General features: G+C 45.2%; 1 protein-coding gene across 1 annotated transcript in view; it reads left to right on the top strand.

Moving 5' to 3' along the window:
* Positions 1–23,219, top strand: part of ralgapa2 (Ral GTPase activating protein catalytic subunit alpha 2) — a gene marked incomplete at its 5' end in the record, with an annotated part of 107,153 nt that overhangs the window by 29,869 nt on the left and 54,065 nt on the right. The window contains 22 exons of the mRNA XM_080012977.1: positions 3,195–3,252; positions 4,384–4,427; positions 8,731–8,911; positions 9,012–9,127; positions 9,232–9,370; positions 9,935–10,143; positions 10,856–11,101; positions 11,477–11,659; positions 11,871–12,005; positions 12,477–12,629; positions 12,724–12,831; positions 12,912–13,149; positions 14,041–14,220; positions 17,516–17,662; positions 18,414–18,536; positions 19,258–19,343; positions 19,429–19,519; positions 19,780–19,959; positions 21,323–21,496; positions 22,356–22,549; positions 22,687–22,785; positions 23,142–23,219. The exon at positions 23,142–23,219 is cut by the window's right edge and continues 78 nt beyond it. Of these exons, the coding sequence (XP_079869103.1) occupies positions 3,195–3,252; positions 4,384–4,427; positions 8,731–8,911; positions 9,012–9,127; positions 9,232–9,370; positions 9,935–10,143; positions 10,856–11,101; positions 11,477–11,659; positions 11,871–12,005; positions 12,477–12,629; positions 12,724–12,831; positions 12,912–13,149; positions 14,041–14,220; positions 17,516–17,662; positions 18,414–18,536; positions 19,258–19,343; positions 19,429–19,519; positions 19,780–19,959; positions 21,323–21,496; positions 22,356–22,549; positions 22,687–22,785; positions 23,142–23,219 (3,162 nt within the window). The remainder of the gene's footprint in view (positions 1–3,194; positions 3,253–4,383; positions 4,428–8,730; positions 8,912–9,011; positions 9,128–9,231; positions 9,371–9,934; positions 10,144–10,855; positions 11,102–11,476; positions 11,660–11,870; positions 12,006–12,476; positions 12,630–12,723; positions 12,832–12,911; positions 13,150–14,040; positions 14,221–17,515; positions 17,663–18,413; positions 18,537–19,257; positions 19,344–19,428; positions 19,520–19,779; positions 19,960–21,322; positions 21,497–22,355; positions 22,550–22,686; positions 22,786–23,141) is intronic.

Raw genomic sequence — 23,219 nt, 5'->3', positions numbered from 1 at the left:
TAGCGTATTTGTTAAATTTCTTCTCAATCAAAAAAGATATTCCCTCCACATCATCTTTAAACAGTGAAATTCAGACAGCCAGTTTCCAACATCAAACTTTGTTACATTCCGTCCCTGTCAGTCCGTCTGCCTGTTTGCAGAATATGAACAGATTTTGCACAAATTGATTTGATTGAATGAAATTTTTGAATCAGAAAGTGGTGACTCTTGGCACAGTCGCCGCCGCCATAATGATGTGATCTGATCATACTTTATGTGTGTAACCAGCTGGAGGGCCACAGGGGCTTCTCTATGGGGGGGAAAAAAAAAAAAAACGTCAGGTAACGAGGAGCGTGACTGACAGGGTAGTCATTCAATCATAACAATGCCATTCTCAGTGTGCGCTTGCATACTGGGTAACACTTGTAATGTGAACATTGACAACTTGAACATTTTTATATTTTATATTTAATATTAAGGCTGGGCAATATGACTATCGAAAGACTATAGAAAATGGTATCGTCTATATATATTTTTAGAGCCTGACAATGCCAGCTTTTTGGGTCCAATGCAGATGTTTTGACCGATATTTTATCAAAAAAGTGCAAAAAATGAATCAATTTGAAAAACTTATATTTTATTTAAGTATCTATATTTGAGAACATATAACCAAACAAATAAATAAAAATAAACACACGAAGAGCGTTTTGATAGATTAAAAATTAAATGTTAAAGATGATTGAGAAATTCCAGTGCAACGCATCATCACTATACAAATTAGTTTTCCAAGTTTCCCATGAATGCCGCATCGCCTACTGCTTTCCTGTCGAAAATGCGAGTGTAAACATGGCTGGATTTATAATGCTTAGTCGGCCTCCGCTTATTTGGTGAATAACTTAAAAGTAGTGCTTAACAGACAAGTACAGCATAAATAAGCAAGGTTTATTTATTTATTATACTTATTATTATACAGACACATCAACTGCATGACTGCCGATCCCGATGTGATTAAGAAAAGTCAAATAATGACCGATATCAGTCTGGCTTTCATACCGTTTCTATCACTTTGTCACAAATCAGCGGCAGAACTGCTTTATGTGACAAACACATAAAGGGCTGGGATACTCATCACAGTCCATTAGTAGTCCTACTGTTTTTTGTCCTGACATAGCCCATTACTGTGGGGTTTTAAAATTAAGAACTCATTGCTCTTAGATGTCAAGATCAACCCAAGCATAATCAGAACCTAAGCGCGCCCACTGACGTGTCTGTGTTCCGAAGTTTTCCCAGAGTGTGTAGTCTGTCTCACAGCGCTGCCAAAAAGCCCTTGCGGACCACCTCTGGGAGAAGCGTATTCTGCGCCATGTTCGGATGGTGCAGCCGGAAATCTAAGTACGGATCATGTAAATGCGGTGGGGCTGTAAGCGTCGCGCAGTAATGCCTCCATCTTTATGCTGGAGTACGGCTCCAGATTAGAGTAGCTCCGCCAGCCTCTGATACGCCAAGACTCTGTATTGGACTCACATCAGCCAGTAAATTCCCTATTGTCGCAGCAGCCATTCGCTCTCAGTGGGGAGTCTCCCAGAGCCAGCCTCGCCTTCTCTTTCACGTCTCTCCTCCCCTAAGACTGCGTCGGTAGACAGAAGATGTTATTGTGTGCGTACATTCTCTCTCGCTCGCAACACATGCACACACACACGCGCGCACACACACACACACACACACTCACACAGATGTACTGGGATAAGGCTTATGGAAGCTCCCCTGCTGCGTTACCACCTAGAATAATGTGCAACTGCTCTAAGTAAGGAGAGGGAGGGTGGTCCATACAGAGTCTGTACAGGAGATGAAATAATCCCAGGAAGGATCAATAGCGCGGTACAGCAGCACGCCTAGACACGCGTGTCATCACGTCCCATGGATCAGAGAGGAGACGACCGGAACGGCTCTTTGTCTTTCTCCATCTCCAGTGTTCTTGCGAATGACTGGGATTTACTCTTGAAGGACAAAGGAGTGGTAGAAGAAGATGTAAGAGGAAGTGTGTCTTTCCTGTTGACGAACTGCAGCACTGAGTGCTTCAAATTTGAGCTGAGTTCTGGACCGTGCCGGCCCTCAGTGGTATGGCGCGGCGTGGCCCTCTCTCCCCTGAAAAGGCAGATAAGCTAGGTTAGACGCTCACTTTTTCACTTGTTCTCCTCTCCGCTGTAACTCCTTCCGTCTCTTTAATGCGCTCAGTCTTTTGATCGCTTCTTTCTCATTCTTGGCCCCCACTAGCCAGGGCACCGCAGAATGTTGAGTGATTGACAAATCTTGCCTAATATGTGCATTTTATTTCTGAATAACACGTGCTTTCCAACATAAAAAACTCAAGCGTCATCACTTAGGGCAAATGTCCATTTTGACTTGACCTGTCAGATATTTGTTGTATTTATATATATTCAAGGCTTGAATGTTGTATATCTATTTGCCAAAACCCTATATAACATTGGTTTTAATGGGAAAAATAGTTTTGTAGTGTGGACTGTTAGTCATGCAGGCCAGAGTCCCCCGCTTGGTGGTTCTCGTCAGCGCTCGTACCTAAAGTGGCAAAGACGGGCTTGACCTCTAAATTGCAATCATGAAGTCTCATTGAGTCAACGCTTAGGGCTCTGTGAGTGGCTAGCCAAGTGGGGCATCAATTGCTTGCAAAGCCTTGGCCATTAACCACCCACGCTTATGTGCACAAACAATCCCACACAAACACAAAGACACACACACACACACACACACACACACACCCCAACACCATACCGGACAGTCTCCTAGGCCCTTTCATCACTCCATAGGGACCCAGTTAAGCCATCCCTCCATCCTCACATAATGATAGGCTGCTGAAAGGTCAGGGCGCTTTAATTGAGTTGTGAAGCGGCGGATGGTGCAGTGATGACATTGTTGAGCGTCGTACCATGTTGCCGGATCAAGCTGAGGAGAGGTGGGAGGACAGCGCACGGCATTCCTGCAGTCGATGCTGTTCCACTGTCCATACCTGGTCCCTCAATGGTCAATACGGGAATGTCTGCGTAAAGCCTGTACTGAAGCTATGAAATGTCCTGCTCAATAGGATTCCCTTTTTACTGTCAAAGGGTCTATCCTAAAGCATGCTATCTCACCACAGCACAGCTACTCCATATCCTTTCTGAACGCATTTTTATAACTGATTTCTTTCTCTCTTGCAGAAAATTCTACAACTTCTACCAGAGAAAATCTACAGTAGATGGCAATTCCACAGTATAGGTATGTGTGATTTACATTTTCACTGCACAGAATTTGAAGAGTTTCTTTGGGACAGACATTAAGACGCTATAGGACCCCTTGCCTCTGTCCTTATGTTGCTATAACCTCTTGAATATATTGTAGGAAGCAGCCATGCTAAAATCCTTTTTGGTAAGGAGAAAATAATTAGTCTTGGAGGGGGATGTAAATGAAAAATGCAAATGAGCACTTCATTTGAAATGCAAATAAGTAATCAAATTATGCTCGCGCAGTTTTCAGCCCCACACGTGCAGGAAGACCCTCGTGGGAAGCGATAACCTCAATTATAACAGTTCTGTTTGACAGCCATTTCACAGCTACACGGTCCTTGTTTGTGGGGTGTTGCCGCCTGACCGTCACCCTGGGTATTTTCAGTGCAGACATTAAGGCTCATCCCCCTCAAAAGGCCACACACTCACGATTTCACCTGTCCTCACAACACAAGTCAGGGACCGCCCAAAGTTTTCCTCTTCACCCGTTCCTGACTGAACTTCCAACGCTGGTGGTTAGTTCACACAGTGCACAAAAAACAGCGCTGGCTCTTAACGCCATGGCGAAGTTCTTTGGAGACGTTTCTTCCCTGGAAATAATGGTTTCACACCGCACTTGCGCTCAAGGCCGCAAACCGATCGTGAACTCTATAAACAACTCTTCCTCTCGGACACTCCCCCTCAGAGCGCCGCCGAACGCAAGGACACGAGTGTCAGACACAATCCATTACTGAACTGAAGAAAATTGATCTTTCTTCCATCCTTCTCCTGCCGTCCAATTTCTAATCTCTTCTCTCTCGGCTCAGGACTTGCACATCAATTTATTTCCTCCTTCACTTAACCAACACACAGGACGTCATTGATTCAACCTGACGAGGAAAGAGCAAATGCATCCCCCAACACACGCACACAAAACAAAGGCTTCATAAATGCATCTCGCCGCCAACTGTTGTTCATTTTCATCAGGAAAATAAGCGGTGTCCCCTTTCACCTGATTGGTTTGTCAGGACAGCCCGTCCCCGGCGGAGACTGCCGAGAGGACACCTTGTGGACAGTGTCTGTCTGATCTTTAGAGAAAACAGCTGCAGAGGCTTAACCCGTTTCCCTCTCCTTCTTTTCTCAGGTTCTATTCTGAAAAAGCTTTTGCACACTGGAAACTCTTTTAAGGTAAATGACTCAAACATGGATAAATATGCATGTCTAGGGCTTTGAGGGTATGAATTGTTTTCTTACTGCAGTGAGAAGCAATGTATAACCGCGGTATTGCGGTTCACCGATGGGGCACGGGGGTTGTAAGAGAGTGACTGAGAACGCACAGTGCTTGTACATAAGGAAACAGGGTAAAGTAAAATAACCTACTTCTAAAATAAAAACACTGTTTTGGCGCAACGATCACGGGCGACCCACCGCTGGCGCGCTGTGGGCGCCACAGCGATGTTGTGAGATGTTGTGAGAGAGAGGGAGTGATCGGGGCACAGGGTCGGGATTATTTAAAATGATATAGTTATGTTTACAATGATATATTGAGAGGGACAACTCTGTTTTTTCCAGGAAGTAAGAGTCCTAACCCCCTCGTTCCCCCCTGTAATTCCCACCCCTGGTCGTGCCCCGTTCATATTCGCATTGAACAGCCGAGTCCAAATCGATTGACAAAATTCTTAGTCTGGTCCAGCCCTAGAAATGATTAATAATAAATCCCCCGTATGTTTAATGGACTGTACCTCCCCCTCGCTGAAGCTGGAGTGACGAGTGGGAGTGGACTCAACGGCGCAGCTGAAAAGTTGTCAATGATGATACCTACATGGGATGATACCTACGGGACGGTAGCTCAGGAGGTAGAGCTGGTCGTCTAGTAATCTAAAGGTTGCTGGTTCGATCCCAGGCTCCTCCTGCTAGCATGCTGTAGTGTCCTTGAGCAAGACACTTAACCACTAATTGCTCCTGATGGCTGCGTCCGTCGGTGTTTGAATAATTGTAAGTCGCTTTGGATAAAAGCGTCTGCTAAATGCAATGTAATGTACACAATGATTATTGTGTTTATATTTCATATCCTCCTGTTCACCAGCAAAAATATGAAATACAAAAAAATAATAATAATATATATAAAAATACATACACACACACACACCGTGTTCCGAATTATTATGCAAATTATATTTTTCTCAGATTTTCCTTAATAGTCGATGCAAATGACAGTCAGTATATTTTTCAAGTCATCAACCGTTAGGGTATAATTTGAATGTTATTGAACAAACCTCCCAATGATAACAGTATTTATTTTCAAAAATAAAAAACTCAAAATGCACTGTTCCAAATTATTATGCACAGAGTTTCAAAACATTTTATCGGTTGTAAAGAACTGAAAATGGTCATTTGTTGAATGTGCAGCATGAGGAGGTCATATTTACTGAAATCAAAAGCTATTTCAATCAAAAACCTCTTAACAGGCTAAGTTACATGTTAACATAGGACCCTTCTTTGATATCACCGTCACAATTCTTGCATCCATTGAGCTTGTGAGTTTTTGGAGAGTTTCTGCTTGAATTTCTTTGCAGGACGTCAGAACAGCCTCCCAGAGCTGCTGTTTTGATGCCAACTGCCTCCCCCCTCATAGATCTTTAGCTTGAGGATGCTCCAAAGGTTCTCAATAGGGTTAAGGTCAGGGGAGGATGGGGGCCACACCATGAGTTTCTCTCCTTTTAGCAGCCATAGCAGCCAAGGACACAGAGGTATTCTTTGCAGCATGAGATGCATTGTCATGCAGATGATTTTCTACGGAAGCCACGGTTCTTCTTTTTGTACCATGGAAGAAAGTTGTCAGTCAGAAACTCTATATACTTTGCCAAGGTCATTTTCACACCTTCAGGGACCCTAAAGGGGCCTACCAGCTCTCTCCCCATGATTGCAGCCCAAAACATTACTCCGTCACCTTCATGCTGATGTCGCAACCTTGTTGGGACATGGTGGCCATCCACCAACCATCCACTACTCATTGGTTAGGGCCCAATAGTAGGTTTATGCACAACTGCAAGCCTCTGGAGGATCCTACACCTTGAGGTTTGCGGGACTCCAGAGGCACCAGCAGCTTCAAATACCTGTTTGCTGCTCTGTAATGGCATTTTAGCAGCTGCTCTCTTAATACCATGAATTTGTCTGGCAGAAACCTTCCTCATTATGCCTTTATCTGCACAAACCCGTCTGTGCTCTGAATCAGCCACAAATCTCTTCACAGTACGATGATCACGCTTAAGTTTTCGTGAAATATCTAATGTTTTCCTGCCTTGTCCAAGGCATTGCACTATTTGACACTTTTCGGCAGCAGAGATCCTTTTTCTTTCCCATATTGCTTGAAGCCTGTGGCCTGCTTAATAATGTGGAACGTCCTTCTTAAGGAGTTTTCCTTTAATTGGGCTCACCTGGCAAACTAATTATCACAGGTGTCTGAGATTGATTTCAGTGATCCAAAGAGCCCTGAGACACAATACCATCCATGAGTTTCATTGAAAAACAAAAAATGTAATGTTTATGACACTTCAATCCAATTTACATAATAATTTGGAACACTGTGTGTGTGTGTGTGTGTGTGTGTGTGTGTGTGTGTGTGTGTGTGTGTGTGTGTGTGTGTGTGTGTGTGTGTGTGTGTGTGTGTGTGTGTGTGTGTGTGTGTGTGTGTGTGTGTGTGTGTGTAGTCAAGTATTTGATACACTGCCGATTTTGCAGGTTTTCCTACTTACAAAGCATGTAGAGGTCTGTCATTTTTATCATAGGTACACTTCAACTGTGAAAGACGGAATCTAAAACAAAAATAAAAATCTAATTGTATGATTTTCAAATAATTAATTTGCATTTTATCGCATGAAATAAGTATGATCACCTACCAACCAGTAATAATTCCGGCTCTCACAGACCTGTTCGTTTTTCTTTAAGAAGCCCTCCCATTCTCCACTCATTACCTGTATTAACTGTACCTTTGAGCTTGTTACCTGTATAAAAGACACCTGTCCACACTCAATCAATCAGACTCCAACCTCTCCACAATGGGCAAGATCAGATAGCTGTCTAAGGACATCAGGGACAAAATTGTAGACCTGCACAAGGCTGGGATGGGCTACAGGACAATAAGCAAGCAGCTTGGTGACTGTTGTGACTGTTGGCGCAATTATTAGAAAATGGAAGAAGTTTAAGATGACAGTCAATCTCCCTCAGTCTGGGGCTCCATGCAAGATCCCACCTTGTGGAGCCTCAATGATCATAAGAAAGGTGAGGGATCAGCCCAGAACTACATGGCAGGACCTGGACAATGACCTGAAGAGAGCTGGGACCACAGTATCAAAGAAAACCATAAGTAACACACTACGCCGTCATGGATTAAAATCCTGCAGCGCACGCAGGGTCCCTCTGCTCAAGCCAGCGCATGTCCAGGCCCGTCTGAAGTTTGCCAGTGACCATCTGGCTGATCCAGAGGAAGAATGGGAGAAGGTCATGTGGTCTGATGAGACCAAAATAGAGCTTTTTGGTTTAAACTTCACTCACTATGTTTGGAGGAAGAAGAAGATGAGTACAACCCCAAGAACACCATCCCAACCGTGAAACATGGAGGTGGAAACATCATTCTTTGGGGAGGCTTTTCTGCAAAGGGGACAGGACGACTGCACCGTGTATCGCGAGATCTTGGCCAACAGCCTCCTTCCCTCAATAAGAGCATTGAAGATGGGGCGTAGCTGGGTCTTCCGGCATGACAACGACCCGAAACACACAGCCAGGGCAACGAAGGAGTGGCTCCGTAAGAAGCATCTCAAGGTCCAGGAGTTTCCTAGCCAGTCTCCAGACCTGAACCCAATAGAAAATCTTTGGAGGGAGCTGAAAGTCTGTGTTGCCCAGCGACAGCCCCGAAACCTGAAGGATCTGGGGAAGATCTGTATGGAGGAGTGGGCCAAAATCCCTGCTGCAGTGTGTGCAAACCTGGTTAAGAACTACAGGAAACGTCTGATCTCTGTAATTGCAAACAAAGGTTTCTGTACCAAATATTAGGTTCGGTTTTTCTGATGTATCAAATACTTATTTCATGCAATAAAATGCAAATTAATTACTGAAAAATCATACGATGTGATTTTCTGGATTTTTTTTTTTTTTAGATTCAGTCTCTCACAGTTGAAGTGTACCTATTGTGTGTGTGTGTGTGTGTGTGTGTGTGTGTGTGTGTGTGTGTGTGTGTGTGTGTGTGTGTGTGTGTGTGTGTGTGTGTGTGTGTGTGTGTGTGTGTGTGTGTGTGTGTGTGTGTGTGTACAGTATATATTATTTGCGGTGATGACAGTAATGACCTCAATACCCCAATGACCCGGCCCCGGTCAGTCCCTTTTCAGCCATTTTGATTGAGAGGAAGTGTCTCAGCACCAGGTCCTTTAAGTTAACCTCCCACCCTCCCATTCTCCTCTCCGTCCAAACTCGTCCCCCTTCACTCCCACCCCAGATCCGCTGTGAGGGGATCCGTCTCTTCCTGCTGTGGCTCCAGGCGCTGAGGGACAACTGCGCCGAGGAGCAGTTCCTCATCTTTGCCTGCCTGGTGCCGGGCTTCCCCGCCGTGTCCTCCACCCGAGGGCCCTGCACCCTGGACACCATCATCTACAACCCCTTCTCCAACCCCCCGGACGGTACACACACACACACGTGCTTTTATGTGTTTACACGCAGGGAAAATACAGATGTTGCACAAAGAGACTAATCAGGTAAGTTCTCCCCCCGTGCGAGCAGCCAAGGTGGTGCCTGAGGAGATCACCCCGCTGGTCTCCGCTGTAGCGGGGGAGAAGGTGCCCGACGATCAGACCTGCTACACCCTTCAAACCCTGCTGAAGTTCATGGTCATCCAGGTAAAACGCAGACACTGGTTTGTTTTTCTTTTCTTTCCACGGAAATAGACTTTGCTTTAACTACAAACATGGAGATCATTGCCCTTGTTTTGACTGTCCGCCAGGCGTCGAGCTTGGAATGGAAAAACAAAGAGAACCAGGACACGGGCTTCAGGTTCCTCTTCAGCCTGTTCAAGAAGTACTACCTTCCGCACCTCTTCCCCTCCTTCACCAAGCTTACAAATCTCTACAAGCCGTTATTAGGTAAGCCCAAGCCCACTTGTACATTTTATTCCTGCTGCTTTGCGAACACATAGAAAAATAAATGCACCTTTTACTCTCCGGAGAGGGAAACAGTTATTCAGCTAGTAATGCTCACGTTCTCCGTCTGCGATGTGCAGCCTTGAGCAGATTTTTTAGAAGTCTTGTGGTTTTAAGCCTTGACAATCCTACCGCAAGTCGTTCAATTTTTCATCAAAATTGACACAAAATTGTTGGTTCAAAAGCTGACTGTTGACCTTCAGTCACCAAATTCTGGTTTTGTCACGTGTGTCGTCTTTAGTTCTGTCACCATAGAACAACCTTCTTTGATCCACTACTGTGACGATGAGCTCATAGCGGTGATGGGAGATCTACCTGTTAAAGGCCTTTTAATTAAAGTAATTTGTACCCGGGAAATAGCGGGAATTTGAATCAGTTCTTTCTTTCTTTCTTTCTTTCTTTCTTTCTTTCTTTTTTCTTTCTTCTATCGGACTTTCTTTATTTCTGTCTTTGTTTCAACTGTTTCACTTAATTCCTTCCTTCCTTCCTTCCTTCCTTCCCCCGCAGACCTCCCGCACCACCGACCAAAGCCCCTGTACGTGCCGGTGACGCGAAACCACGAGAGCACCTTCTGCACCCGGGACCAGTACCTGGCTCCCCGCGTGGCCTTCATCACCTGGCTGGTCACCTTCTTCCTGGAGAAGAAGTATGTCAGCTCAGCCGCCGCCGTGCCCAGTGCCAAAAACGGCACCGAAGTCCTTCCCAAACTCATCCAGGTAAGTGGCAGTGGTTTCACATTCGTAACCGCAGAGATGCGTCAGAACGGCTTCTCACCCCTGGGGAATTAATAAAGTGTTATCTCGTCTTTATCTTATCTTATGGTCTTTGGGTTTTTCCAGGGAGAACAACCTTCTTTGATCCCTCACTAGAGCTTTATCACCTCATTGCAATTATTTGAGCTGACTGTGATAGTTTTGCAACGTTTTTAGATTGAACAATGATGTGTTTCTGTCCCAATCACAAAGGAGTTTTTAGCCCATGAATGAAACACTGCAAATAATGGATTGAGGGAAATCCACCATCTACCCAAATTTTATGTCCCGTTGCTCTCTACGAATATATGGCTTTTCTTCATAAGGCGGATGTGTATTATTATTATTATTATTATTATTATTATTATTATTATGTTATTATAGACGTATACTTTGATAATGACAGAATGGACAATGGAAATACATTTTTTGACAATTAATCACCAACTAAAGTGTCCTGGTCATGACAGAACCTGTCCCTCACTAATAATGGGGTGTTTCCTTAGGATCTACCAATTTACAATTCTTTGATTTCCACGTTGTGTTGATTCATGAAATAATGTGTGAATGTACGATTTATCTTCTCGGTTGTAATACAGAGTTGTGATACTGTATCATTGTTGGATTCCTCTTCTAAATGTCCACCCTGCGTTCCCCTGTGTGTGTTCCTCCTCAGACTGTCACTGCAGGCGGTAACAGCCAGGAGAAGGGGACAGACAAGGGGACGGAGGGGGAGCCCAACGGGCCGGTGGGCGACACGGAGAAGAGCCATTCTAACAGCAGCACGCTGTCGGACCGGCGGGCCAGCGACTCCAGCCTGTGCAGCATCGAGGAGGAGCACCGCTATGTCTATGACATGGTGCACGCCATCCTGCTGTCCACCAGGGACAACATCAACTTCGTCAACGAGGTCTTTCACCAGGTACAAATCGTCAAAGCTAAGGAATTCATACCGGCACTCACCGAAAATAGAAACGTGTTTATGAAGAGGTGTATTTATTTCTGTCTTGATAAAATGGTATTATGGAATCTCAGGAAATTAGAAGCTATTGTTTCCAATGGCCGCACTATTCATGTTGTGAAACGGCTCAACTCTTAGGTTTGGGTCGTGACTTATTGACTGCATTATTTGGACTGTGTTGCCCTCTAGTGGCTCCTTGTTGACATTACAGCTAAAGAAATGACTAAAATAAAAATAAAAAAACGATCTCTAAATGAGCAGCGGACACGCTCATTGACTTGCAGTCCTTACTTTCCACATCCAAAACTCTTACAATCACTCTCTGTTTGTTCTAAGGCTTTCCTGTTGCCGTCCTGCGAGGCGTCGGCAACCCGCAAGGTGATCAAGGTGTACAGGAAGTGGATCCTGCAGGAGAAACCCGCCTTCATGACGGAGCCCGACGGCAGCAGACGGGAGGAGGAGGTGGACGAGAGCTCCGAGCAGCCGCTCAGCCGAGGGGCGGACTGCGTCAACGTAGAGGTCAGCACACTCGTGCAAACTATTGGAATTTATTATTTTATTTTTTTTCCCAACCCAGCCCTACGGGACATGGAACTGTGTTGGTACTTAGCCATGGAGGATCAATGCCACTATCTCTCATTTAGCACCGGTTCACAGACAGGATTGACTTGATGACACCGGTAACAAATGCAGATCCTGTGTGAGCAGATCCGTTTGGTTCTCCCTCCAGGTGGTGGAGAGTCACGGCCACAAGCGGTCGTCCAGCTGGGGCAGGACCTACTCCTTCAGCAGCGCCATCAGCCGGGGCTGTCTCACTGAGGAGCAGAACAGGGACGTCAAGGCTGGCATCCAGCCCACACTACAGGTCTGTCCCCGTCCGCTCTGAAGGAGGTTTACAGGTTTACCTTCTGAACACATTATCACATGATGGGTGATGGACATATCGCTATAATACGGATATCGTGACATCGGCATCGTAACAATCGTAACAATAAAGTAATGGAGTTTTCTGAACTTCATAGACGGTTCTAAATGTTTTAGTCAATGCCTAGTCTAATGATTGTTTCTCAAGTATTTCTTGTGGGTAAATATTTGATGAAAACACTAGTCAATAGTTCTCCCCAAAATATCCTCAAATTATTGTTATCAAGGTACTCATCAAGCAATATTTTGATATTTTCAATTTTATAGCCTAGCCCTGGCGTCAACAGGATTGGTCGGGCTGATACCTTTGATTCAACACACTATATTCTGGCCCTGTGGGGAAAAGACATGTTCAGGAAAATGAAGACAAGGAAGAAAGAAAAGGTTTCATAACATTGACATTGTTTTCCAGGTGTTCCTGACCAACTCGTCCAACGTGTTCCTGTTGGAGCCGTGCCAAGACGTGCCCAAACTGCTGGATAACCAGGTGGAGGTCTGCAAGGGTGTGCTCAGCATATACCGACACATGATCATGGAGCACTCCATGAACACGCAGACATGGTCAGTGTTGATACACACGTGGAATCCAGATGTTTGGACGCAGTCACGCCGCTTGGCAACATGTTTGATCATGTAATCAAACCCGTTCCCACAGGGAGCAGATGCTGCAGGTGCTGCTGAGGATCACCGAGGCGGTGATGAAAAGGCCACAGGAGAACCAAAGAAAAGACATGTTTGCTGAGAGCTTAGCGGCAATACTTTTCAGGGTCGGTCGTACGGAAATGTGCATCGAATAATTGAAAAGTGCGATTCCTTTATCTAACCGGTCTGTCCGTTCCAACTCCAGACCATCATCGTGGCATGGGTGCGAGCCAACCTGTACGTGTTCATCTCGCGGGAGCTCTGGGACGAGTTGCTGGCGGTGCTGTCCTCCCTGACGGGCTGGGAGGAGCTGGTGGTGGAGTGGGCCAGCATCATGGACTCGCTGACCGCCGTGCTGGCACGGTCTGTCTACAACCTGGATATGGCCAACCTGCCGCTGGACAAACTCAGCGAGCAGAAGGAGAAGAAGCAGCGCGGGAGAGGTGAGGGGATGGAAGGAATGGAGAAATAATACTTGGGTATCGTAGGGCTAAATAAAATGGGAGGTGGCGCGGGGTTAAAGGAAATCGATTTTGAACATTTTTTATATTGATATTTTGTTGGAATATGAATACTTATCATTTTGCACAAAATACCAGACAAACACTTTTACCAATAACACAACTTCTATTGTGATTCTGTACAGCTATCTTCCACTTGTATATGGTTGAATTTAGAAACAGGTGCTCAGGCACTCAAATTCCAGGTTGCACCAACGGTCGATGTCTACTTTGATTGTTTCTAGCCTCTCATGTAAGTCGCTTTGGACAAAAATATCTACTAAATTAATAAATGTAAATGTACGCAACTGTTACCTGTCTTCAATTAAATACCACCATAGTCACAAATGAAAATTTGAATTTGATCCATGAAATATTTTTGTCCTGCACATCAGATGGTATGCTGAAAAGTTTGCAGAAAATCGTATTGTGAGCCATGTCATCAATATCGAATTGAATCAATAATTGAACCGAATTGTGAGATCTTAGCCAATACCCTAATAAGCCTGATGCATTCCGTTAGGGCTGGGTGACGTATCGTCATAACATTGATATTGTGATATGAGACTAGATATTGTCTGGAATTTTGATTTTCGTTACATTGCCTGCATTACAGTAAAGAAATGCCGTTTTCTGACCTTCAAAGACTTGTAGCTGTTCTTGTCCACACCTCTACCTGCTTGTTCATAATATCCACATGACTGAAAAATGTCTGACGAATATTTCTTGTGTGTAATTATCTGAAAGCGCCAATCATCATCCTATTAATGAATTGAGCTATTTGTCAAAAGATATAAATTGTTTCATTAATCTAAGAGGGAATGTGTTCCTCAGGAGTGATCCAGGATTCCCAGAAGGCCGCGGCCGTGGCCCGTTCCTTCTCCCTGAGCTGGAGGACGCATGGCAGCGAGGGTGCGGCCGGCGTCCAGGAGCCCATGAGGTTTCGCTCCGCCACCACGTCAGGAGCTCCCGGCGTGGAGAAGGCCCGCAACAACGTCCGGCAGAAGGCGTCTGGTGAGCCCCCATGGGAAAAACCCCCACAGCGGTCGAGTCGTCGCTGAGCTCTTGTGTTCACTTGGTGTTTCTGTTGCACTTCCCCGAAAAAGGAAAGAAAGATCACAGGTTGTGTTTCCTCATCCAAACTATATATCTACATTGAGGAATGGTCGCCCCCTTGTGGGCAAACAGAGGCATAACAAATCGATCTGCGATCAGCAGGGTCAGGCTTCCTGGTAGATTCGTATGAAAAAAACCTTTTAAAGGTGCAATAGACAACTTTTGCTCCATGTAAATGATCAGCGCCACTTTGGAAATTTGAGAGAAGAAAGAAGCCTGTTCACTGAAGCGGTAAATTGAAATTGTCACAATTTTAGTTTAATTTTATTACTTTTGGGTGCGTTATCATAGACATTTATACATAGATGCCACATTGACCGCTTCAGCTTGTAGCTGCGATACGTCAACGTCGCCATCATATTGAAACGGGCAAGACTGGCCTGTAAACAAACACAATTCACAGTGGAGCTGTGGTTTTTCTGGTTAAAGGGTTAACGTTAACATTTCTCAACTGATTTCAATGAGTCGTTTTCATATTCATGGGTTTATGATCTACCTGGAGTAGATTGCTCCACCGTCCGCCATTTCCGCTAGTGGCTGCGCATTGGTTGACGCACTTCCTGTGACCCACGTAAATCGATCATTTTCCCGGGAGTTTGTACCTGGTGCCACGGAGAATTGCATAGTGAAAGCAAGGCTTGAGGGGAGCCAATCGAACGCCGATGGTGTTGTTATTCTATGACCATCAAACTGTGCAATCAATCAATTAACTTTATAATGGTAAGTAAAAGCAAAAAAGTTGTCTATTGCTCCTTTAAACTTGAAACTTGCAGTGAGTTCTTAACATCCTATCGTGAATCTTTGCTCACCAATCACCCAATCCTGATGAATTATTACCTCATATTCTTCATTATCTTATATCAGATAATATTATTATATTATTTTATATAAACTTATAATTTAAAAATATTCGCTCCATTAACTAAAATATTTTTAGAATAGTGATACCAGCAATCAGGAGCGGAAATTATAGGGAAAAATGGAGAATTTTCCCTCTCAATATATCATTGTAAACAATATAATTCGAAATAAACCGGGCATCTGATTGCTCCCTCTCTGACGGTGCAGACTGTGCCCATGGCGCGCCAGCGATGGGGCGCTGTGTGGTCGTTGTGCCAAAACAGTGTGTGTGCGACAAAACAAGCACAGTGCGTGATGGGGACAAGTTCTCCATCACTCTCTCACTCTACCGTGTGTTGTCATCCCCCGCCCCCCCTTAACTTACAACATGCTATAAACACGCGAAGGCCCGGCCTGTAGAAGATTCGACACCTGTACTGTATTGTACTGTAGCGCGCCTTATCTTAAGTCGGACATTTTAAGCGGTTCTTTACGTGCTGATAAGCCTATCTGTGGTGGTACAGGATCCACTCGCATCGACCGCGTGTGAAAGCCTCCCGACAGGTTTCGCGTGCGCGCCAGCCTGGGTGTCGCTGAAAGGGCAGACGCGGCAGACAAAGAGGCCGGCAGATGGTCGACATTGTCCCCCCGCGCGTATGTCACCGGCCAACATCAACGGCCAACATCAACATCCCGACCGCTCACGCACACGGCCGCGGACACACGCTCCCACCTGCGACGTGTCAAAGATGCCGCCGCGCTCAGACGGCCATTGTCATCGGTTCAGACCAGAGACGGCAAACAGGGTCTTATCTGATGGCGACGTGGCAGGATAATTATGAGTTGGGCTGAAAGGTGGCGGAGTACAAACCAGGAGCCGTGCCCGTCGCGGCGTACGGTTCCCTCCGTTCAGGGGAACCGAGCCCCCGCAAGTTTCCTCACGGACGCGTTCCGTCTGTTTCTTAATGGGTGTGTGTTTGTATTTATGCATGCATGCTAAATCCGTAGGTGTTTTGCTACTTATCCCGTTTGTCTTTATGTCTCCGTCTGCATACGACCGCGAGCAGACATGAAACGCCGCCGCCTCCGACTCCCTCCCTTTCTCTCGCTCTAATTGGATTTCTCCCCACATTGATCTTCAAACAGCCCCGTGTCCCTCCTCAAGAGAAGACCTGCACATCAATTGCATTTGCAGTTTTTGATAGTTTCATTAAGAGTGTAATTAATGCTCATTAATATGCATAGATGGGTAACCGCGGCGGTCTGCGGCGGAGCTGATGTTATCTCTCCCGGTGAAAGGCAGTAATTAAAGTGTGGCGATGGGGGAGAATGGAAACCTCCCGCTTTCACTGCTCACTTTGAGATTAGGCCTGAAGTGCCATCCAGACACAATGGCGGCGCCTCGGCACTGACGACTGTCAAAACTTGCCCGTACTTGCGTATGCAAATTCATTTTGATATTGTCGTGACGAGCAGTCGGGGGAGATGGAGGATAAGGGAACAAGATATTCGGGTTGGGCGCGTGTGCAAATTACGCGGCAGCCGCCGAGATCCACTTGAACTGAACTCATGCTGCTATCACGGCAGCGATCTCTTTAGTCGGGAAAGTATCGATAGAAATTTGCGGCTGAATTATAACATAACGCGAAAGTGGCCTTTGAATGTGCCTCCCGCAAAAAATGAGACATTTTTTGGTTGTTGTTGTTGTGCACCGCTCGGTTTCAGCACAAATCCACGCCTCGTCCTCGTCTCCAGAGAACTAATTAAGCTAGTCTTGGAAAACAAAAGAAATCCGTTCGATAAATAAAATGATGATGGTCGTTACATTTATTTTTTTTGGCGTTAATGAAAAAGAGAGGTTTTTAATGTTGCAACATATCTGGTGGAGCCGGATAACTTTGTTTAGGTGAAGAGTCTTCAAGTGACAAATTGAAACCAAGGCTCGGCTGTTAATGCCGTAAAATTCGGCATTCGCCCTGCTTTGTTGCTAATTTCCTGTCTCAGTGACTTCATTCTGACTGGGGGTGTAATCTTTATTTATAATCACCTCCCCACCAACCCCACCAACCCCACCAACCCCGGCTCAAATTGTATTTGAGATGTATTCTGAGCCCCACTAGGATTTATTGGTTAAAACTGGTAAAACTCCTTTTTTTTTTTTTTATCCTCCTTCTTCTTTGGGCTGAGCTGTTGACGATGTGCTTGACTTGCATTGCTTTCCTGATGAAGTAGCTGTTTTGACGTGCTGTGAAAACTCTCTTCTTCTTCTTCTTCTTCTTCTTCTCTATGCCCCCCCCCCCCCTCTCTCTCTCTGTTCTCCTCTCCTCCCTCTCTCCCTTTACCCTGATGGAAGCTAAGCGAAGCCAGTCCATCAGCAACTGTGTCCATCTTTACGAGGCTTTGCCCACTACTAAAAGTGTCCCTATGCTGCTCCACACTGTGAGCTCTTTCTTGCCTGGTATCGCTTCTGGTAACTCTGCTTGCTCTGACAGACTTTCAGGTAAAGTGACTCCAAAGAGCTGCGTGCGTGTGTGTGTGACCTCCATCCACCCTGTCTTTCCCTTTCATCTTTCATCCCTTTCAAACCTGTTTGTTTGTGAGGTTTTTACAGGGTTACTATCAGGTCCCTGAGGTGCTTGAAGAAATTTAAGTACCGGAATACCTTTAAAATAGCCCCTTTTGTGTTGAAGTGCTTGAAAAGTCCTTGAAAACCTATGATTTCCCCCCCTGGTTTTGTCATTCAAATCATAACATTATATATACAGTGTGTGTGTGTGTGTGTGTGTGTGTGTGTGTGTGTGTGTGTATATATATATATATATATATATATATATATATATATATATATATATATATATATATAAAAAATAGACAATGAGACTAAGATTATATTAAAAAATTTTAATTAACAATAAAAAAAAATAGTGCTTAAAAAAAGTATTTTGTCTTGCCAGTATGAACCCTGTTTCTAAATGGACGAAACACAAAAGATTGTTCCGTACAAGTTGCAGTATTTTGCTGCTCTATGCAGTGTAAAACATAACCTGGTTTGGCCTGGATAGGGTCTTCACATCCCCTCCGCCTGGTCTCCTGTCATAACCTCCCTGAAATGTTCACGTAAACTGCTCCATCTCCACCGTGGTGTCTAAAGATCTCCATTGTGTGCGACCTCGACAGCGAGTTCGCTGGAGGTAGCGTTTGCTAGTCGTGCCCCTCGCACCCTGACCCCGTGTCGCTTCCTGTCGCACCAGACGTGGAGGAGGGTCAGCTGTCGGAGTGCGGCGCGGAGGAGGAGCTGGGCGGCGAGGACAGCCCCCTGCCGCGGAGCAGCAGCACCTCCGACATCACCCAGCAGCTCGCCGACACCTTCCCAGGTACCTCGGATCCATCCCCCTGTTAACTCCAGCGGTCTGGGGCACTCGGCTTTTGCAGCAGAGCTCATCCGAAGGCAGCAAACCAATCTCAGTCCTGTATTATAAAACCACAAATCCCATCCAAACAATTATAATCTCAGAAACAGGTTTTCTGTTGCTTAGCACTCACTCTGAACTCCAGTCCAAATGATATACAGTAGACCGTGTGTCTCAAAATACAGGCCCGGGGGCCACATCCGGCCTGCCACACAATTTGATGCAGCCCACTACGTGTTATATATGTTAGTATACTGTTAAATATGGCCCACAAATTAGTTTTTTCATCACAATGGTTAATTTATCCACGCAATTTAGATTAATGTTTTTGAAATATAAAACAGAATAAAATGGAATATAGAAAAGGGTTGTTTTTTAGGACTTTAGGACTGTCTAATATTTTTTAACAGATGTATTTCCTATTTTGTCAGAATGTGAACTGTTGATGCAGAGGTTGAAGGGGTCGTCCCCCCCCCCCCCCCAAATTTTTTTTATTCAATTTGGGTTGGGTTGTCTTACCTGCTACCAAAAGTGAAAACAGCATATAGCGGAACATGTGCATAACCCAAAAAAATTTTAAAAAATAGGAGATTTTTTCAAATCTAAATTTTCTTTTCAAAAAATAATCTCATGGATTACCACTTTAAATATGTTACCATGACTTACAACCCCATGTCCACTCCAGCCCAGAAGCGGGAGTACTCGCCCACCTCCTGTGGCTCAGACAGCAGGACGTCAGAGGGCAGGAGAGAGAGCAGCGAGCTGCCTGTGGTGAGAGGAATAGTTGTGGGAGCTGTTGGTTCTTAGAGAAACGAAAAATGTCCTCCTGTTGAATGCTGCTGTCTGCGCCTCCTAGATCTTGATCCGACGGAGCAGCAGTCCAGCCGAGCTCGACTGCAACTCTGAAGGACAGACCAACCACACCAGAACCAAGCTGCGAGAGAAAAGTCAGACGCCACGCCCCTTTTGTTTTTAAACTATTGCTAAATGTGTCATTACAAAAACCTTTCCAAGTTTGTTTTTTTTCAATACATAAATTATAGTATATCCAGAATATCCTATCATAATCTGTTTTTTTTTGTTGTTTGTTTGTTTGTTTTTTCAAATTAGCCATTTATTCAAGAATTCTGAATTTGCAGAAACAAACCCATGCCTGAATGCAAAAGTCAAGTGCTTTTCTTCAACACGAATGTCTCGTCCCGCCCAGGTGAGAGCATAAGCAGCGATACGTCCAACGGCTACCCCAACGAGGCTGACGGAGCCTGGCAGACGTGGCAGGCCTTTGAGGAGGAGGCAGACACCCAGTCCACCCAGTCGGCCCACATGGACGTGACGGCGGACCCCGAGAACCAGGGGAGCCTGCTGCTCACTCACGAGGCCTTGGCAGGTACAGAACCTGGAGGGAAGGTGTTCGCAGCTCAATCTCATGAGATCTTCAAAAGGCTTCAAAATGTGACGTCTATGGATTTAAAAGAAAAAAGGCGAATTGACTATTTTTAGGTCGATAAATTACCAAAGTCATATATATATACAGTGTATATGATTTCATTTTGCACTCTCGTCCCCAGTACTTACTTCTTTGCAGTTGGTATTGTCGGCAGTACGATCTGCGGAAGTTACGTTTTGTGGCCCATGGCAACCTCTTAGTTAAGCACTAAGAATAAACTCAGGCTAAAAATGAAACGCAATTAGAGGGAATCATGATTAGATTCCCAATTTTAACGGTAAAAATGAAACTTCACATTTACACAGTGCTTGTCACTATTGCGTCAACATTAATTTCTACTCTTGCTATCCCTCTTTTAATAATGAATATCTCATTACAACATTGTTAGAAATCACCTTCTGGTGTTTTTTCTTTTTTTTTTTTTTTTTTTTTTTAAAGAGTCGAAATTAAAACCGACAATCTGCTGAGAGGAGACTTGGCCGAGTTCAGGAGGTCCACTGGTTAATTTCAGGTGTGTGTGTCAAGTCTGCCGGCCGTAGGATTTGGACCTCCCAGCAGCGTGACCTTTCCAGAGATTAGCCCTGGCTGTTGCCTGGTAATGTCCGCCTGGAAATGGAACTTGAGCTGCTTGAGAGAATCTGCTCGCTCAGAGAAAGTCTCTCCACCTGGGAGCTCGGCCGAGGGTTCAGACCGTCTGGCTTAGCCATCTGATCGCCTGGCAGCTGCTGATGGCTGCAGTTCTCCTGGTTTGTAGTGTGTGTGTGATGGGACAATGGCCCCATAATTATGGAAGGTAAAGTTAGACTTGTATAATGAATCATATCATGTATTTATCAACCATGTAAAGGCAGTGATTCTCAAGTTTAGCAAAAAGCGTTTTCAAGGACAAACCATTCCGGGAATCTTTATTTAACACTGACACTGACACGAGTTTGTTCTTGGTATTATGGATTACAGCTAAATCCTCATGTCATTGTCAATGGCGCGTTTGGTTTTGATTGTAATCAAGGCAGAAGAAATCTGCCTTGGCGAAATTGGTTTACAGGAAGCTGAATTTCCAGTTTCTTTCCAGGGTCTTTCTTTTTTGCAGGTTCCCTGTCATTGTTGTACTTCCATACGTATGTTCACTTTAACTTCCCATCTCCTCCACCGCAGATGGACACGTGGCTGTTCCCACTTCTTTCCTCTTCCCTCTCTTTCTCATGAAGCGCCGTCGTTCGTTGTCCGACATTGTGATCGTTTGTGAAACTCCTCAACCCCACTCCCTCCCTCCCTCCCTCCCTGTCCCCTGTGTCGGTTCTAGGTCCTGACGGTGCCCTCCTCCCCCACTCCGCACCCCAGTCCCTTCACCACCACCACTACCACCACCAGAACCCCCCTGCCTCTCCAGCCCTCCTGGTGAACCCCACGTGCAGCCCGCACTGCCCTCTGGAGGACACCATGCATCAGTCTGTCTTACACATGCCACATCACCTGGGTACCGTCTCCAAGCCACCACGTAGACTTCAGTCTTATCCTAACCGACCGCCTTTCCATTCATAATTCAACACACCTCACTCCCCTCATGACAGAGTTCCACCACATGACATTTGCCTATTTACTCTTCTGGACTTGGTTTATAATTTCTAATGGAGTATGATCCATTACCAATAAATCTTATCAGGTCCTCCAAGTGATTTGAATTTCGTCCTCAAAAATTTAAGTACTGGAACGGCCTCTTTTTTGCTGAAGTGCTTGAAAATTCCTTGAATTTAATTTTGGAACACCAGAATGAACCATGTATAAATCCTTAACATAATTTATTAACAAAACGGGAAAAAGACCCTCAATGGTTGAGCACGTTGCACAAATGAATGTCTTTGTCGCTGCACAATATCATACCTCTTTTTATTCCATGACATGACATTTTGCTCTCTAACCCGTACCCGGATGCTTCCCTTTGCAAGGTCTTCCATCTGTTTCTGTCCTTTGCCTGTCTTGATGTCACATGCATCCTGAAGCTGTTTCAGTTCCAACCCCCCCCCCCCTGCACATTTCCTACAGACAACCTGTCCCCACAGTGCTTGGAAACCATTGGGGAACAGGTTTCTGCGTCTTTATTTGCTTTTATTGCTTTGCACAGCTACATCAATTTTCTAGTTTTAAACCCATCAAACTATGAGTTTGTCGTTTTGCTGGATCCGCCGTTATATTGTGAAGTCTTAAAATGTAAACATATTTTTTCAGTTCAGAGGTGATTTGCACCAATCGATTCCGTTCCATTGTCTTATTTTGAACCGAAAAAAAACCCCACCCTAACGCCCCATCTCTCATACCCCTCCCGTCGGGCCACGCAGACAGCAGTGAGTGCCTGGCCGACGATGTGAGCATCATCGCCGGCGGAAGCCTGACCGGTTGGCACGCCGACTCGGCCTTCGTCCTGTGGCGGAGGATCCTGGGCATCCTGGGAGACGTCAACTGCATCCGCTGCCCCAAGATCCACGCCAAAGTCTTCTCCTATCTCTACGAGCTCTGGCACAAGCTGGCCAAGGTGATGGACACACACACACACGCACGCACGCACACACACACACACACACAAACAGCGGAACCTCTGCAAAAATACAAATCTGTAGCAGCGGATAATGTCCGCGTTCGTGGACTGATGTTCAGTGCGTGTACTTCTAGATCCGGGACAACCTGGGAATCAGTGTGGACAACCAGTCTTCGCCGCCTCGGCCAGCCTTCATCCCTCCTCTACGGATGCTGGCCTCTTGGCTCTTCAGGGTAAATAAATCGACCTCTGATCCCAGTTGTGAGACGGCAACTCGCAATCGCAATGAGCCAAATAAATTGAGAAAATGGAGGACACATCAGAAAATATTTGTTTGATGTTTCCAAATGTGGTTTGAAGTCGAAAAGGTTAATAATTGATATTGAAGCATAATGGTTAGCTTCATCATCATAACCAGCCTTTATTTGAGAGGTTGAAAAAAAACATTTAAAAAAAATGCTTAAATAGCCGAAGCAGAAAATCCTACACTTTTGGATTTTTTTTTATTTTTTTTATATAATATATATATATTTTTAACCTTCCTTCCCTACAAACATGGTATCCTTACATAAACATGTCACCTCACCAGGCCACCATGCTGCCATTGGAGTACAAAGCAGGCAAGCTGCAGGCCTACAAGCTGATCTGCGAGATGATGACCAAGCAC

The sequence above is a fragment of the Zeus faber genome (assembly GCF_960531495.2).
Source record: "Zeus faber genome assembly, chromosome: 13".
Classification (NCBI taxonomy): domain Eukaryota; kingdom Metazoa; phylum Chordata; class Actinopteri; order Zeiformes; family Zeidae; genus Zeus; species Zeus faber.
Note: the sequence above shows the minus strand (reverse complement) of the source record. Positions and strands in the feature narration are given on the sequence as shown.